Source organism: Kogia breviceps, chromosome X, assembly GCF_026419965.1.
Source record: "Kogia breviceps isolate mKogBre1 chromosome X, mKogBre1 haplotype 1, whole genome shotgun sequence".
Taxonomy (NCBI): Eukaryota; Metazoa; Chordata; class Mammalia; order Artiodactyla; family Physeteridae; genus Kogia; species Kogia breviceps.
This window is the reverse complement of record NC_081330.1, coordinates 108842746-108861057: the sequence shown is the minus strand read 5'-3', so window position 1 is coordinate 108861057 and position 18312 is coordinate 108842746. Positions and strand designations below refer to the sequence as shown.

The 18312-nt window shown below is 46.5% G+C and overlaps 1 protein-coding gene and 2 pseudogenes across 1 annotated transcript; 2 read left to right on the top strand and 1 right to left on the bottom strand.

Moving 5' to 3' along the window:
• Window positions 1-4375: 4375 nt before the first annotated feature.
• On the top strand, window positions 4376-5527 carry LOC131748194 (melanoma-associated antigen B3-like). The gene is made up of 2 exons (XM_067023182.1): window positions 4376-4503; window positions 4606-5527. Exons 1-2 carry the CDS (start codon window positions 4376-4378, stop codon window positions 5525-5527), a joined length of 1050 nt encoding a protein of 349 aa, XP_066879283.1.
• Window positions 5528-8011: 2484 nt separating this feature from the next.
• Window positions 8012-13251, top strand: LOC131748193 (melanoma-associated antigen B4-like; annotated as a pseudogene).
• Window positions 13252-14943: 1692 nt separating this feature from the next.
• Window positions 14944-15418, bottom strand: LOC131748192 (ubiquitin-conjugating enzyme E2 D3 pseudogene; annotated as a pseudogene).
• Window positions 15419-18312: the final 2894 nt, after the last annotated feature.

Sequence of the window (18312 nt, the reverse complement as noted above, 5' to 3'; positions counted from 1 at the left end):
TTGGTAACCATTAAGTGAGTTTTCGATATCTGTAAGTCTGTTTCTGTTTTGTAAGTAAGTTCATTTCTGTCATTTTCTTTTCCAACACATTTTTTTAACATCTTTATTGGAGTATAGCTGCTTTACAATGGTGTGTTAGTTTCTGCTGTATACCAAAGTGAATCAGCTATACATATACATATATCCCCATATCTCTTCCCTCTTGTGTGTCCCCTGCGTTGGCAGGCAGATTCTTAACCACTGCACCACCAGGGAAGTCCCGGAATAAAGTTTTCATCTCAAAAGCCAGTGCCATAGTGTTGGCTTCTACGCATGTCAGGCAGTGAGCCCTTGCTGGGTAACACTAGTAAATGACAGGCCTGGGACTAGACTCCTGGTCTGAATTCCTCTGGATCTCACACTGTTATACTCCTCTTGGCCTAAAGCAGAGCTTGTATTCCTTGATACTCAAATGTGTCTCAGGATAAAAATAAGGACTCTGTAGGTAAAGAACGGGATTGGAATATATCCAAAGCATTGAAGAATACCTCAGTAAATGACAGTTAGGAATAAGGAGGAGGAGGAACAGGACTAAGGAGGAGAAACAGATGATACTCAGTGACAATAAGATCATCTCTATATGCAGTGTCAGATAACCTCAATCAGCGCAATCACAGAACCATCCTGGACAGCTCCTTTTCCTCTAGCAGTATGCGCATATCTCAGGTACTGTGGGTTGGGTTCTGGGTCACCGCAATAATGCAGTAAAGTGAATCACATGAAACTGTGGCTTTCCCAGTGCTTATAAAAGTTGTTAATCCTATTGTACACTTACTAGACAGTGTCTAAAAAAATGTACACATCTTAATTTAAAAGTACAAAACAGTTACAATAATAATAACAAAGATACCTGAGCAGAGAACCGTAAGAAAATAATGAAAAAGTTTAAAATATTTCAAGAATTAACAAAATGTGGCACCGGGACCCCACGTGAACACATGGTGTTGGGCAAACGGTGCCCATTCACATGTTCAATGCACGGTAACCACACAGTTAACAGTTTGTAATAAAACAGAATATCTGTGAAGCATGATTAAGTGAAATACGATAAAAAGAGGTATGCCTATAAGTCAATTAAAACAAGTCACAGAAGAGGCTAATTCTGGCTATTGAAAAGGACAGATTAGCATTATTTTTCTCTGGGAGCCCACCCCTGTCCTGGGCCCCCTGCCTTATGTTGCATTTTCCCCATCTCACGTCAAGTCTGGGACATGAAACTCCAAGGTTTGCATTAGGTACACTGCTCAAGAGTTTGCAGGGATGTGGCAATCCCCAGGAACCTTTTAATCCAAGAGACAGACAAACTGAACACCCCGCCCCGCCCCCCACCATGAGTGAGGACTGGAGAGACAACCACGCCAAAATATAGGTCATTCAGAGAGCTGCCCAAACGTGCTCTCAGACCTAGAATGCCCAGGCAGGGCCTCCTCTCTTGTAAGTCTCATAGTTCTCAGCGAGGTCAACGTCTTGGTCTAAGAAGAACAGCCTCAGTTCAGTAGAGGTTCGAGAAGCTCAGGTTGGAGGGTCAGGGAGGATCAGGTCCCTGGACTGGCCAGGAGTATGGTGGGGTCCCTGAGTGAGGAAAGAGGTATCACCAGACCCACAAATGAGGAGGCTTTACAGACCCCTGCCCCCATTCTTAACCACGAGAGAGGCCCCAGACAGAGCTATAGGGATGAGAAGCCGCCTCATTTCTGTCTGTCTGGTCTCGGCGGGGGAAGGGCTTTGTCTATCAGGATCAGGTCCCAGTTCTGCAAGAGAAAGGGGTCTTGGCCATAACCAGGCAAGCCAGGGTCAAGGTGAGGACCTGAGTGCTAATGAGAGGGTCTCTCTCCCAAGGAGGGAGGCTCACAGGGTGGCACCCCTCTTGTCAGGCAGAGATGGTCAGAGCAACGCCCTGACTTCCCCACTAGGGACTCCGGGAGGTGAGGGCTTTGTTTGGAGGCTGGAGGGCTCGGGACCACAGAGGGAGGGGTCACGGGCTCTGAGAGATGGCCCGGAGAGAACCGCGAGGGAGGATCAAGGGATGGCTGACCTCTGAACCCCGGGGTCCCGTAGAGCCCCGCCCTTCCCGTCAGCCCTTGGAACCCCACTCGAGGCAGCCATAGCCGGAAGTGGCTCCGACACTTCCGCTCCGGGGGCGAGGAGCTGGACGGTTATTCACGGCGGTTGTTCGGCCAAGGGCGGCTTCACAGGACTGATCTGCAGTCGAGGTAAGGACCTGAATGCGGGCCCAAGGGACCCTTCCCCCCTCCCGTAACAAAGGTGACCCCCACAAATCCCGCCTCTGTGATCAAAAGTGGAAGGTCCCCGAAAAGCCGTTTGGCTGAGTTCTGCCTGGAAGTTCTCGAGGGGGAAAGCCATAATAATCGAAGAGAGAATTTCCTGATTCTGTCAATCAAGGAAACCTAGGCCCTAACTGCAGTCAAGGCGGGGGTTGGGGGGGCGTGGGGGGGGGCGGGCCTGAGTGCTAATGAGGGAGTAGAGATGGCAATAAAGCAGCACCCATGCACTCAGTTCCCGGAGGCTCCAGGCCCTCCAGAGCGGGGTGGGGGTGGTCATATATAGCAGGCCCCGACTTCGCCCCACCCCCAGGAGCTCAAGGAGGTGAAGCTTGTGGGCACAGTTCAGTAAACGGGGGAGTCCCAGGCTCTGACAGATTCCAAGATGGGGACCCTGTATGTAGGACCTAGGGACCACCGACTCCAGAACACTGGAGTACCACAGACCCCCGCCCCTGCTGTCAGCTGTCAGAGCCCCTGAGTAGTTGCGGCCGGATGTGAGTCATCGTGACTTTGGCTTCAGAGGTTCCGGGAAGTGAGAACTTTTCATCTGAGGGCCATGCCTCCGGCCGGCCAAGAGAAACTTCCCAGTATGGGTCTGGAGTCAAGGTGAAGACTTTGAGTGGGGAGTGAGGGGTGCCACTCGGCCCATAACAAACTGCACTAAGTCTCGCTGCTGCTGTAGGCCCTGGGATGCCCCAACAGAGCCATCAAACTGAGTTCTGCCTGAGATGTCTCAGGGATGGGAGGGCCTTGGTATAGGCAGTAGCTCCATCTTGCAGATGGAGGATACCTAGGTCCCAACTGAGGTGAAGGTGAGGGCCCTAAACACTAATGAGGGGGCCTCTCCCCATTATTAGGGGTGGCATCACAAAGCAGCGCCCCTACACTTGTGGGAGGCTCCAGCCAGGGGTAGTCATGTATGTGGGACCCTGACATTCCCCTCTAGGGACTCAGGGAATTGAGGGCTTTGCTCTGAGGCTGGACTACCCAGGTTATTGGTGGGAGGAGTCCTAAGTCCTCCCCAGAGTTAAGGTCAGAGACCTGAGTGAGGACTAAGGTGAACACCGACTCTAAAATATAGGGTCCCCTAAATTCTGCCCGTGTTCACGAGTAGAAACCAATGGTATCTGTCAAGCTGAAGCACTCTTTCTCATTTGTCTGGAGAGTTCAGAGATGTGAGGGTGTTGGACTAATTGAATAGCCTCAGTTCTGCAGAGGGAAGAGACCCAGGGCTTTATAGGAGTCAGGGTGAGGACCCTGAGAGAACAGTGATGATACCACTCACCCACAAACAGAGGAGGCAACAGAGAGTGCCCCCCTCCTTGTTCGCAGCCCTGAGGAGCCCAGGTATGGAAGTCAGGTGTATGTGAGCCCTCCTTTTTTTTCCTGATGGTATCAGATTGGTGAGAGTCTTTGTCTGAGAAGAGGTACATCAGATCAGACGCAGGTATTCCAGGCCCTACCTAGAGCCAAGGCAAGGACCCTGAATGAGGACTGAGGACCCCAATGAGCCCAGGACAGAGTCCCATAGAGCTGTCAGCTGTGGGTGCCCCCCTGGCAGGGGCACTGGGCTGCGGTGCCCCTTCACTTCTTCTTAAGGCATCCCAGAAAGACGAGGACCTGGGTCTGAGGTAATCAGTTTAGAGCAGCACAGAGGAGGGGGCCCAGGCCCTGCCAAAAGCGGATACGATGGTCCTGAATATGAACTGAGGGGACCCCCCACGCTCCAGAGTAGAGGGGGCTCCACGAGGACTAGATCATTGCCCACTGCTGCTCTCAGCCCCAGTAAGCAGCAGGCAGGGCTGGCAGGCTGCAGCCTGAGGCTCACTTTAATGATTTCCACAGGGTTCTTAGAGGACAGGGTGATCAGAACAGGAGTCCTGTGTGTTCACAGAGCAGTGCCCACATGGAAACCTACAGGGCGGCCCTCTTGAAGGCAGGGTGGTACCTCCCTGCTGTGGGCGCTCACACCCTCTCATCCTCTCTCCCCTCTGCCAGATCACCCGCTGTCCTACCTGCACTCCTGCCTGTTGTCCCTGACCACAGCCACCATGCGTCGGGGTCAGCGGGGTAAGCTCCGCACCCGTGAGAGACGCCGCCAGGCCCAGAGTGGGACCCAGGGTGTGACGGGTGCTCGGGCCACTCCAGCCGCCTCATCTTCATCTCCTCCTCCTCCTCCTCCTCCTCCTCTTCCTCCCCTTCCTCTTCCTCCTCCTCCTCCTCCTCCTCTTCCTCCCCTTCCTCTTCCTCCTCCTCCTCCTCCTCCTCCTCCTCCTCCTGTTGGAGCTACTACTCAGAGAAAGCTGGGCGCTAAGTCATGTAGCACTCTCAAGAGTCCTCAGAGGGCCCGAGCCACCAGCACTAAGCCTGCAGGTGTTTCTCCCAGAAGATCATACAAAGGAGCCAAAGGCCAAACGGAGAAAAAGCAGAGGTCCTCTCAGGCCCCCGTCTCCACTGTGCGGTCTCGAAAACGCCCTCTAAGGAAGACAGCGAATGTGTTGGTGCAGTTCCTGATGCACATGTATAAAAAGAAGAAGCCTGCTATGAAAGCACATATGCTGAAGCTGATCCATAAAAAGTACCAAAATCGATTCCTTGAGATCCTCAGAAGAGCTTCTTTCAGCATGGAGGTGGTATTTGGTATTGACTTAAAGGAAGTGGACCCTACCAAGCATTCTTACACCTTTGTCAGCAAAATGGCTCTCCCCAACAATGGGGCCGTGAGCCGTGTCAGGGGGTTCCCCAAGACTGGCCTCCTGATGCATCTCCTGGGCGTGATCCTCATGAAGGGCAACTGCGCCACCGAGGAGACTATCTGGGAATTCCTGAGTAAGATGAGAATCTATGCCGGGAAGAGGCACTTCCTGTTTGGGGAGCCCAAGAAGCTCATCACCCAAGATTTGGTGAAGCTGAAGTATTTGGAGTACCGGCAAGTGGCCAACAGTGATCCAGCGCGCTACGAGTTCCTGTGGGGCCCGAGATCCTATGCTGAGACCAGCAAGATGAAAGTCCTGGAGTTCCTGGCCAAGGTCAATCACACCGTCCCCAGTGCCTTCCAGTCTTGCTATGAAGAGGCTTTGAAAGATGAGGAAGAGAGAGCCCAAGCCAGTGGGTGTTCCAGTGTTCTGCCCAGCTCCTCCCACACAGAATCTGGGGCAGATCCTGTATCCGTGGCTGAAGAGAGCGTTCAGTGTTCCAAGTAGTGTAGGGCTGAGTGTGACGGAGGGAACAACGTATTAATACCCTTGTGTTCCTGTTCTGTATGGGGAATTTGGAAATACATCTGTGTTTTTGTTTTCTGCTGTTTTTCAAATGTCACTCCTAAATGAAAGTTTATTTAGCGTTATAATGTAAGTTTATGAATTACATCATTCATGCTTACTGTTGTCTATCAGGTATAAGAATAAGAGTTTTGCTGTTTCGTAAAACAGATTGGGAGAACTTCCATCTTGTTCAGTAATTTGGTGGAAGATAACATGGCACTGCAGTATGCAATTCCTTGAAAATGTGAAAAAGTAGAGTATGGTATAGTATACTGTAGTACAGTATAGAAAAAGGAAGATGGTCAATATTTGGTTTCCTAATTCATTTTACTCTGATTTATAAAATTACAAATAACTGTATGTGCTTGGCTCATTCAACAATGTAGAAGTAAATGATAATAAATTGGACCTCATGCTCACAGGCTCATTTATTCCCCAAACGTTACTGTTACTTGAGCATCTGCTCTTAGAAGGCTCCATGCTAGTACTGTGAGAGCTGAGAGGAAGAAGACCTAGCCGCTGACCGTAAAATTATAGAGTCGAGAAGCAGCTATCGTATAAAGAAAATGGTGATATATATATACTCGAAGACCAAAAGGACAAATGAAACGACAGGGTAAGAAAGGAGAGGGGTGGTTTCAGATGATAGCAGTCAAACGTAAATTCCCTGACGCAAGGCAGTGGCGGGCCTTGGGAAAATGTCCGTCCTTCAGTGGGAGGTGGTTATAAGTTAGGTGCGCGGTGGGCTAGATGAGCCTGATCATTTTGATCAGGGGCCAGATCCTCAGACGGTGGGCCGTATAGTTGAACGACGAAGCCTGGAATGGGAAACTGCCCTTAGCAGTTACAGGCACACTTCATTTTGTTGCGCTCTGCTTTATTGTATTCCACAGATACTGCTTTTCCCTTCCCCTTCCCCTTCCCCTTCCCTTCCCTTTCCCTTCCTTCACCTTTCCTTTCTTCTTTTCAACAAATTGTAGGTTTGTGTCAACCTTGCTTCCAGCAAGTCTTTCAGTGCCATTTTTCCAACAGCCTTTTCTCACTTCATGTCTCTGTGTCACATTTTGGTGATTCTCACGATATTTCACACCTTCCCCCAGCAAAAGGATGGACTCGCTGAAGGCTCAGATGATGGTTGGCATTTTTTAATTAAGGTATGTACATTGTTCTTAGACGTAACGCTATTGCACGCTTAATAGACTGCAGTATAGTGTGAGCATACATTTTATGAGAGCACTGGGAAACCGAAAAATTCTTTCGACTCACTTTATTGTGCTATTCACTTTATTTGGGGGGTCTGGAACCAAACCTGCAACACCTTCGAGGTCTCCCTGTACTTTGGGGTTGTGGGTAAATCAGAGAGAAATCACCTGAGGCAGGAATAGAAGGTGTCCTGTGCTCTTCTCCCAGTGCAGGTGAACACTATGCAAATTAGATGTTTTATTCACGTTGTCACGTCTCCAGGGAGTTTCTGAGAAATTAGGGTGGTACTCCCCTGAGGTGGGATGCCCAGAAGCCACTGGACTGGCACTCTTTGCGCTAGTTGGGGGAGCCGGAGCCCACTCCACTAAAAAGACATCATTCAAATTAAGTTATCTTGACTGTAATTTGGCAAACTCTAGGCAAGGAATAGATATTCGTGGGTGGTTAAATGGCTGAACGTGGGAGTGGTTTATAAAGAAGGGCAACTGAGAGGGAGGTAAGTTTTTGGTCCGTGAAACATCTTAGAGCTTCGTGTTGCATCTACTGAGGAAGTCTACCTCATGTTGACCTTGGATGACATACTCCCACAGGGAAATACTAGTTTCCCTTGCTAGGCAGGATTTTGCCTGATAGGGGTTTCTTTGCCCTAGAGCCCTGCTTATTCTCTGACATCTCCTGGATTGAAAATTAAATCTCAGTGTAGTGGGTTGAAACTCCAGGGGACAAATTAATCGTAGTAAGAACTGGCATCCTTGAAAGTCTCAGTGCCAGCCAGGCAATGGGCCAGGCACTTCACAGGCATTATGTAAATTCTGTCAGTGCCCAAGACAGAGCTTCTCAAACCCATTTCACAGATGAAAAGACCGGGGCTCACAGAGTTTGGTAATGTGTTCAATTTCACACAGCTCTTACGTGACAGTGTTGGAACTAGACTCCTGGCCTAACTAAGTCTGACGCCCACACTTTACCATTCCTCCCAGCCCAAGGCCGACTTTGTGTTCCTTAATTCACCTTACTTCTCACTCACTACAAAATATATCTCAGGTGATAAAAAGGAGGACTCTGTGCCCAAAACACTGGATGGGAATACATAAGCACAGCAATAAGCGTATCAAAATAGTTGAAAAGGGTGAAGACAGCAGAGGAAGATATTTAGTGACAGTATGATCATCTACATATCCAAAGTCAGATAACCTCAAAAGATCAGGGGCTCAGAAAATCATGCTGGACAGCGCTTTGCACTTGGACGTGAAATCTATTCAAAGAGAAGTTTACATAAAAGGCCAAGTCTTGCTGGTAAAGAGAAGGGAAAAACCAATGTATTTTTTTTTTTTCCTTGATGGCACATCCCTCATGCCTTGCGTTACAACTTCCCTGCTTCACACCACTCCTGGGACGGAGACCCAGTCTCTGAAGGGTTTGCAATAGGGAAACTGGTCCAGAGTTTGCAGGGAGGTGCCCTTTCCCAGGAAGCCTTTAATCGAGAAACAGGAGCCACGGTGAAGGGCGCCTTGCAGGTGGCCTGGGGAGAGCAACATGCCAGGCGAAGTTGTCAGCCTGAGCATGCTCTCACTTACTCGTCAGGCTTCTCGGGGGCTTGTGAGTCCTACCTAGGAGGATGAGCTCAGGTCAGCGGAGGGAGGAGTCCCGGTCTCTGCCACACGAGATGGTGAGGACCCTGAATGAGGAATGAAGGAGGCACCCCCGCCACCCCCCGAACAGTGTGTCCCATGGACTCCTGACCCTGCCGTCAGCCCTCAGAGTCCCCAGACAGCCTTGGCAAGATGTGGCTGAACCTGATTTCCACGTAAGAGGTTGAGAAAGTGAAGACTTTGGCCTGAGGCTGGCCAGCTCGGGTCAGCAGAGAGAGGATTTCCAAGGTGTGCCAGGAGGAAGGTGAGTACCCTGAAGAGTTCAGGGCCCACCAAACCCATATCAGCGGAGACCTCACGGAGTCCTCCCTGTTGCCGTGACAGATCCTGGTGTAAATGTCAGGAAGCGACGGCCTCCTATCCTTCTCAGGGATAACAGAAAAGGGAGGAACTTGGTTGGAGGAGGGGGGTCCCGGGGCAGCAGAGGGGGCAATCTTAGGCCTTGACGTGAGTCAGATTCAGGGTGCTGAGTTAGAACCCTGCGTGGGATCACCATCATATGGTGTCAACCTGCCTGATAACAGTTGTCACTCATGGCATGGCAGGTGTGGCCAAGGAAAGGCCACCCTCACCTCCTCCTGTTGGATCTCAGGGAAATAAGAGCCTTTCTCTGAAGAAATGTCCTCAGGTCGGGAAAGAGGGGAGCCTCAGGCCCTGCCAGGAGGCAGATCCAAGAAACTGAGTGAGGACTGAGACGCCCACCCACTCTTGGATAGAGGGGAAGACTGGCCCTGCGCCCGGCACTCCAGACTTAAATCCCCAGGGAAGGGTGTGAAGCTGAGCCACAGCCACCCGCCCCCATCAGTTTTTGTTTCAGTTCACTTTATTTTTTTTAAAAGCAGTCTTAGGTTCACAGCAAAATGGAGCAGAAAGGACAGAGAATTCCCACGTACCCTCCTCCCTGACACAGCGCACACCTCCCCCACTATCAACATCCCCCATCAGAGTGGGCCGTGTGCTACGACCTATGAAGCTACATTGACACGTCATCAGCACACAAAGTCCAGAGTTACATTAGGCTTCATTCTTGGTGGTGTGCACTTTGTGGGTTCCGACGAATGCATGATGGCTTGTATCTACCATTATAGTGCCGTACAGAGTCATTTCACTACCCTAAACGTTCTCTGTGCTCTGTTCATCCCTCCCTGCCCCCAACCCCTGGCAACCATTGGTCTTTTTACTTTTTCTGTAGCTTTGCCTTTTTCTAGGATGTCATGTAGTTGGAGTCATGCAGCAGGTAGCCTTTTAAGATTAGTTTCTTTCACTTAATAATACACATCTAAGGTTCCTCCCTGTCTTTTCATGGTTTGATAACATTTATTTCTAGCACTGAACAGTATTCCATTATTTATCCATTTACCTGCTGAAGGACACATTTGTTGCTCTTAAGTTTTGGCAATCACGAGTAAAGCTGCTGTAAACATCGGTGTGCAGGTTTTTGTGTGGATGTCAGTTTCCAACTCATTTTGGTAAATGCCAAGGAGCATTTACCCTACTAGATTGTACTGTAAGAGTATGTTTAGTTGGGTGTTTTGTTTATTTTTTTAAAAAGCAATGTATTGAGGTAGGATGGACATACAAAAACCGTACATATTTAATGTATACAAATTGATGAGTTTGGAGATAAGTATCCACTTGTGAAACTATCAGTCACCACAGTTTATGCCATAAACATATCTATGACCTCCAAATGTTTCCTCCCACCCTTTTTATCGTGTGTGCGATAAGAACACTTACCATAAGATTTAACCTGTTAGAAAGTGTACAATATAGTATTCTTTTTATTGATTGATTGATTGATTTACCTTCTAATTTATTTATTTATGGCTGCGTTGGGTCTTCGTTGCTGCGTGCGGGCTTTCTCTAGTTGCGGCGAGCGGGGGCTCCTCTTCGTCGCGGTGCACGGGCTTCTCATTGCGGTGGCTTCTCTTGTTGCAGAGCCTGGGCTCTAGGTGCGTGAGCTCAGCAGTTGTGGCGCACGGGCTTAGTTGCTCCGCGGCATGTGGGATCTTCCTGGACCAGGGCTCGAACCCGTGTCCCCTGCATTGGCAGGTGGATTCTTAACCACTGCGCCACCAGGGAAGCCCCCAATATAGTCTTCTTAACTGTAAACTCTATGCTGTGTAGTAGATCCCTAGGACTTACCTTGCATAACTGAAACTTTGTAACTTTTGATTAAATCCTTCTCATTTTCCCCATCCCCATAGCCCCTGGCAACCACCACTCTACTCTGCTTCTCTGACTTTGACTATTTTAGATTCCTCATATAAAGGACATCATGTAGCATTTGTCCTTCTGCGTCTGGCTTATTTCACTGGAACATAATGTTCTCTAGATTTATTCACGCTGTCATAGCTGGAGAAGTTAGCTTCTTTTTAAAGCTGAATGATATTCCATTGTATGTATATTTTACACTTTCTTTATCCATTCATCCATCGGTGGACATTTAGGTTGCTCCCATAGCTTGGCTATTATGAATAATGCTGCAATGAACATGGGAGTGCAGATACCTCTTCAAGGTCCTGATTTCAATTCCGTTGGATAGGAGTGGGATTGCCGACAATAATCATAGGTTATTTTTGGTTTTTTGAGGAGCCTCCATACTGTTTCCCATAGTGGCTGGACCAATTTACATTCCCAGCAACAGTATAGAATATGTTTAGTTTACTAAGAAACTTGCAAACTGGCTTCCAGAGCGGCTATACCATTTGCATCTCCACCAATGATGAAAGCGCTCTTGTTGAATCACATCCTCACCAGCATTTGGTGCTGTCAGCCCTTTGGAGTTTGGCATGTAGTGGTATCCGGTTGTAATTTTAATTTGCAGTTCCCTAACGGTATATGATGGTGAGCGTCTTTTCATATGCTTGTTTGCCATCTGTACAGCTTCCTTAGTGAGGTATCTATTCATATCTTTTGTCCATGTTTTATCGGGTTGTTAGTTTCTTTCTTATTGAATTTTAAGAGTTCTTTGTATATTTTGGATGAAAGCCTTCATCAGATATGTCTTTTGCAAATATTTCCTCTGAGACTGTAGCTCATCTTCTTGTTCTCTTGATGGTGTGTTTTTGCAGATTAGAAGTTTAAGGGAATGAAATCTAGCTTATCAATTATTTCTTTCATGGATCCCCATCACATTTCATATGAGTTCTGGAAGGAGGTGAGATCCTCGGTCTGAAGGTCCAGCCCCCAGTTGGCAAAAGGAAGAGTCCATGACCCTGTGCGGTATCCAAGTGAGGACTCCAAATGATGACTTAGGATTTAACAAGCTCAGGACAGAGAGGTACCCACAGAGCTTTTAACCACTGGGTTCCCCCTGGTAAGAGTGGTGGGCTGCGGTGCCCCGCTCACTTCCTTCCTGTGGGTCCCGGAGAGCTTTGGGGTGTCACCTTTAGAGTAACAGAGAGGGGAGTTTCCAGGCCTTGCCAAGAGCTGTCATGATAGTCCTGAAGCTAACCGTAGAGGACTCCCTACACTGAGAAACACAAGTGGCCCCACTGTCAACCATGCTGTCACCCTAGTCAGTAAAACACAGGGCCGGCAGGCTGCAGCCTAAGGCTCACCGTCTCTCCACTGGGTTCTCAGGGACAGGTTGACCAGGAGAACAAGAGCCCTGCACATTCCTAGGGCAGTGCCCTCAAGGAAACCTGCAGAGATGGACTTGGTTAAAGCTGATGTGGAATCTCCCTGCTGAAGGTCCTCACACCATCTCATTCTCCCCCCTCCTCCCTCCTCCAAGTGCGGGCGTCACCCACACTCCTGCCTGCTGGCCCTGGTCACACTCATTCCCGAGGGTCACAGAGTAAACCCAGTGCTCGTGAGAAATGCCAGCGTGCCCGGGGTGCGACCCAGGATCTCCAGGGTGCTCAGACCACTCGGCAGGAAAGAGCCCCCTTCTTCTCTTCCTCTCCTGTTTTGGGGATGTTTCCTTGGATTCGCCTGTGACTGGCATTCCTGGGAGCCTCAGAGATCCACATCCACCAGCATTACTCCTCAGCTATTTCATGCACAATGTCTGACAAAGGTGTCAAGAGCCAAGAGGAGAACGTGCACGTCGCTCTAAAGCCTCAACCTCCACTGAGAGCTTACGGAAGGACCTTCTAACCAGGAAGGCAGGGATGCTGATGCAATTCCTACTGCAGAAATATAAAAGAGCCCATTGCGAAGGTAGACATGCTGAAGGTTGTCAACAAAATGTACAGGGAGCACTTCCCTGAGATCGTCAGGAGAGCCGCTGAGTGCATGGAGCTGGTCCTTGGCCTTGACTTGAAGGAAGTCAAGCCGAGTGGTGGTTCCTATGCCCTTGTCAGCAAGCCAGATCTCACCGATGACAACGGCAGCCTGAGGAGTGGCTGGCGGCTTCGGAAGAATGGGCTCCTGATGCCTGTCCTGGGTGCGATCTTCTTGAATGGCGACCGCGCCTCTGAGGAGGAGATCTGGGAATTCCTGAATATTTTAGGCATCTGTGATGGAATGAAGCATTCAATCTTCGGGGACCCCAGGAAGCTTATCACAGAAGATCTGGTGCAGGAAAAGTACCTGGTGTACCGTCAGGTGCACAACAGCGATCCCCCACGCTATGAGTTCCTGTGGGGCCGCAGAGCCCGTGCTGAAACCAGCAAGATGAAAGTGCTGGAGTTTGTGGCCAAGGTCACTGGTACCGTCCCCAGAGATTTTCCAGTCTATTATGAAGAGGCTTTGAGAGACGAGGGACAGAGAGCCCGAGCCAGAGCTGCAGCCAGGGCTGGCACTGCTGCCACGGCCAGTGCACATTCCAGGGCCACATCCAGTGGCTCCTGTCACCCGTAGTGAGGTAGAGGCCGACTCTTCACTTTGTGGTTGGAAAAGCCTGTTAACCAGTGTTCCTGATATGCATACATTCCTGTTGACTTATTTTTTTGGTAATTTTCATGTGATTTTCTTTTCAAAAGAAAGTTTATTTAGATTCAGAACTTAAGGTTATGAATGACATGGGTCACACACGTATTGCTCTTTATCAGATTTAGAAGTAAGAATTTTGTTTTTTGAAATACAAATTGAAAATTTTTAAATCATCTTTGTGATCCAGAACAAGATTGCATGGAATTGGAATAGGGATATCCTTGGTAATGTGAAAGAACTCCACAGTAAAATAGGATAAGAAGATAGAGAAAAACATTTAAAGTTGTTCACTTACGGGTTTGACATACTCCATTCAGTCTTTGTTTTCCAAAATTTAAAAGATGTACGCCTTTTAAATTTAGGAAAATATATATACCTTTTTCATTTAGGATGTGCTTAAATTATTCAAGAAAATATGAGTTTATGGGACTGTAAATTGATACAGCCACTATGGAAAACAGTATAGAGGTTCATCAAAAAATTGAAAATAGAACTACCATGTGATCCAGCAATTCCACTCCCAGAAATTTATCCGAAGGAAAAGAAAACAAGTTTTTTGAAAAGATATCTGCACCCCCCCATATTCATTTATTTATCATAACCAAGACATGAAAACAATGTAAGTGTTCATTAATGGATGAATGGATAAAGAAAATGTCATACACACATACTCACACACACAGTCATGCTCTCACCTTCCCTCGGATATTATTCAGCCATTAAAAAAAAACAAAGGAAATCCTGCCATTTGCAATAACACAGAGGGACAGACAAAGACAGATACTATATGATCTCACTTATATGTGGAAATTTTAAGAAAAACACCGAGAGATACAGAGAACAGATTGGTGGTTGCCACAGGTGTGGGGTGGAGGATGGATGAAATGGGTGTAAATGGCCAAATGGTGCAAACCATTTACAAAATAAAGAAGTCCTGGGGATGTAATGTACAGCATGGTGACTATAGTTAATAATACTGTATTGTATATTTGAAAGTTGTTAAGAGAATAGATCTTTTTTAATTGAGGTATAGTTGATGTACAATATTTTATAAGTTTCATGCACACAACAGAGTGATTCACAATGTTTAAAGGTTATATTCCATTTACAGTTATTATAAAATATTGGCTATATACCCTTTGTTGTACAATATATCCTTGTAGCTTATTTATTTTATACATAGTATTTTGTACCTCTTAATCCCCTATCCTTCCCCTGCCCCTCCCCCTTCCCTCTTCACACTGGTAACCACTAGTTTGTTCTGTATATCTGTGAGTCTGTCATATTTCCCTAGTTTGCTTTATTTTTGAAATTCTCCATATAAGTGGTATCATACAGTGTTTTTCTTCCTCTATCTCACTTATTTCACTTACCATAATACCCTCCAACTCCATCCATGTTGTTGCAAAATGGCAAAAGTTCATTCTTTTTTTATGGCTGACTAGTATTCCTGTGTGTGTGTGTCTGTGTGTCTGTGTGTATAAAGAAGATGTGGTATATGCATCTTAGCAATTGTCAGTAATGTTGCTATGAACATTGGGGTGCATGTGTCTTTTCGAATTAGTGTTTTTTTTTCCTTTTTTAACACTAATTTAAAGTTTATTCTAGCTATAATGCAGGTTATTCTGACTTTAAGGTAGCATACATGGCATACTTCTGAGTCCGTTCCTGAGAGATTCTTTTGTTCTTATCTCTCTCTGTTTTATAGATCCATGCAGTCTATGGCATTAGGGGGGGTCATCTGGGTTTGGCTCATATAGCAGTGAACAAATGGATGAAAGAACTTTAGAAACAATTAAAGGAGGAGACCACTGTGATCTTAGAATATTGAGACAAATGCTGCCATTAGTGTTAATGTGTGAATGATAAATTCTTGTTGTAAATGCAACCTTAGGTAGTTTGAAGGGGTAGTCTGTAGGAAAATGAATTGTCAAAAATGAGTTGTCAATACACCACGTTGATATGGGTTTTCATTAGCTTCCATAATTGTGGCTTGCCAATGAAACATATTATCCCCAGCTGGACCTGCAGAACAGTGTGCTGGAGGGTCACGGGCCAAATCACTAAGTTCCGTATTAATCCCTTTCAGCACCATCGTCTGTGCTTTTCCTCTGGCCCCTCACAGTCTTGGTGTGTGCGCAGAGATCCGGCAAAACTCTTGATTATCCGGGCAGCTGGGAAGGACTGTCTCTTGATCCCATCCTGGCTCTGCCAGACACAGGCACCTTCTTACTAAACAGAGAGGTTGGACTGGGAGGGTGGGGTCAGAGGCATGTAGACGAAGCTGGGGGGAAGGGTAGATGAGCGGTGGAAACCCTTAGACTCAGAACCATCCAGAACCTGAAGGAGACCATCCAACTCAGTGAGGGGGTGGGGTTGTTGTTTTTTGTTTGTTCGTTTGTTTCTTTTGGATACATACTCAGGAGTGGAATTCCTGGGTCATATGGTAGCTCTATTTTTAGTTTCTTGAGGAACCTCCATACTGTTTTCCACAGTGGCTACACCTATTTACATTCCCACCAACAGTGTACAGATCTCCACATGCTCACCAGCATTTGTTATTTCTGTTCTTTCTGATGATGGCCATTCTGATAGGTGTGAGGTAATACCTCATTGTAGTTTTAATTTGCATTTATCTGATGATTAATGATGTTGACCCTCTTTTCATTTGCCTGTTGGCCATCTGTATGTCTTCTTTGGAAAAATGTCTATTTAGGTCTTCTGCCCATTTTTTTGATTGGGTTATTTGGGGTTTTTTTTAACTGTTGAGTTATATGAGCTGTTTATATATTTTGGATGTTAACCCCTTATTGATCATATCATTTACAAATATTTTCTCCCATTTAGCAGGTTGTCTGTTCATTTTGTCAGTGGTTTCCTTTGCTGTGCAAAAGCTTTTAACTTTAATTATATTCCATTTGCTTATTTTTACTTTTATTTCCTTTGCTTTAGGAGGCAGATCCAAAAAAATATTGCTATGATTTATGTCAAAGAGTGTTCCACCCATGTTATCTTCGAGGAGTATTATGGTTTCCACTCGTATATTTAGGTCTTTAATTGGTTTTGAGTATATATTTGTATGTAGTGTTAGAGAACGTTCCAATCTCATTCTTTGACGTGTAGCTGTCCAGCTGCACGTCAAAGAATGAGATTAGAACATGAACAGAATTTAGCGATACAACAAAAGTAAATATGCATTTACATTTGAGCCAGTAATTCCAATTTTTCAGAAATTAACCCTGAAGACACATCCACAACAATATGAAAATACTGCAATGTCCGTGAATATATTAATTGAAAAAAAAACATGGTATATTCACAGAGTGGAGTACTATACTATGTAGCTATAAAAAAGAATGAGCATGATCTTTGTAAACGAATATGGGGTGCTTCCAGGATAGATATGGATATAGATATATAAAAGAATGTGTGAGTTTTGGGCTAATGTCAATGATACCAAGCCCAGTGCCTTCCCGTCCTGGTATGAAGAGGCTTTGAGAGATGAGGAAGAGAGAGCCTGATCCAGGGCTGCAGCCAGGGCTCATACTGCTACGCTGGCCATTGGGTGTTCCAGGGCATGTCCCAAAGCTCCTCCCATCCCTAGTGAAGTCTGAGCAGATACTTCACATTGTATTTAAAGAAAGCAGTCAATCTTCCAACTAGTGGAGGGCCAAGGCGTGGCTCGTGGGAACACAACATATAATAATATATTTGTGTTCCTGGACAATATGCACAAATAGGAGATTTTTCTGTTTTCTATTTTTAAATGTTGTTCCTTTCAATGAAAGATGTGTTTAGCTTCAGAGTCTGTTTATTAATGACATGACTCACACATTTAGTGCAGATTATCAGGTTGAAAAATAAGAATTTTGGTATTATGTAACACAAACTGGAAATCCTTGAATCATTTCTTGTCATTTGGAACATTGGAATATGGATTTTTTGTGAAAAAGGAAATTATTCCACAGTAAAGTCTGTGTGACCATGAGATACAGAAAAAAAAAAATCTTAAGAGGTATTCACTTCTTGCTTTGTTTTATTCCTTTTAGTCTTTCTTTGTAAAATTGAAGTATATATACCTGGATTCACTTAGCTTATTTAAGAATGAGGGAGAAGTGAAATCACAGTATTTTGCCTTCTTGCACACTTGCTCTTTTTTTAAAATTTATTAATTTATTAATTTTTGGCTGCATTGGGTCTTCGTTGCTGCACAGGCTTTCTTTAGTTGCGGCGAGTGGGTCTACTCTTCATTGCAGTGCACGGGCTTCTCACTGCGGTGGCTTCTCTTGTTGCAGAGCACGGGCTCTAGGCGTGCGGGCTTCAGTAGTTGTGGCAGGTGGGCTTCAGTAGTTGTGGCTCGCGGGCTGTAGAGCGCAGGCTCAGTCGTTGTGGCACACGGGCTTAGTTGCTCCGCGGTATGTGGGATCTTCCCGGACCAGGGCTCGAACCCGTGTTTCCTGCATTGGCAGGCGGATTCTTAACCACTGCGCCACCAGGGAAGCCCTGATCTTTAATTGTTCAAATATCAATTTAGCGTCTGCTCTTCAGGCTTTTGGATGGTACTGGGGATGCTAAGAAAAATAGACCCAACCCCTGCCTGTAGAATTCTAGAGTCTAAGAGCAGCGTTCATCTAAAGCAGCTGGTGAACAAAGATCGAAAGGCCCAATAAAAATAAGGGGTAAGAAGTGGGGGTTGAGGGGTTCCTCATGAGGAGTCTAGTGTAAATGTCCTGATGCAAGGCACTTTGAGACTTCAGGGCAATAAAAGTCCTGAAGTGGGAGATAATTTTAAGTTAGGCTGTATGGTGAGCCAGCCAGTGAGGCTGTGGAAACACTGAACAGGGGCCAGACCCTCAGATGGTGGGTCTCAGAGTTGAGAGACTTAAGCCTGGAATGGAAAACTACCCTTAACAGTTACTTTGAAATCATGAGTAAACCAGACAGAAATCTCCACCTGGGGCAGGGATGGAACGTGCCCTGTGCTCCCGT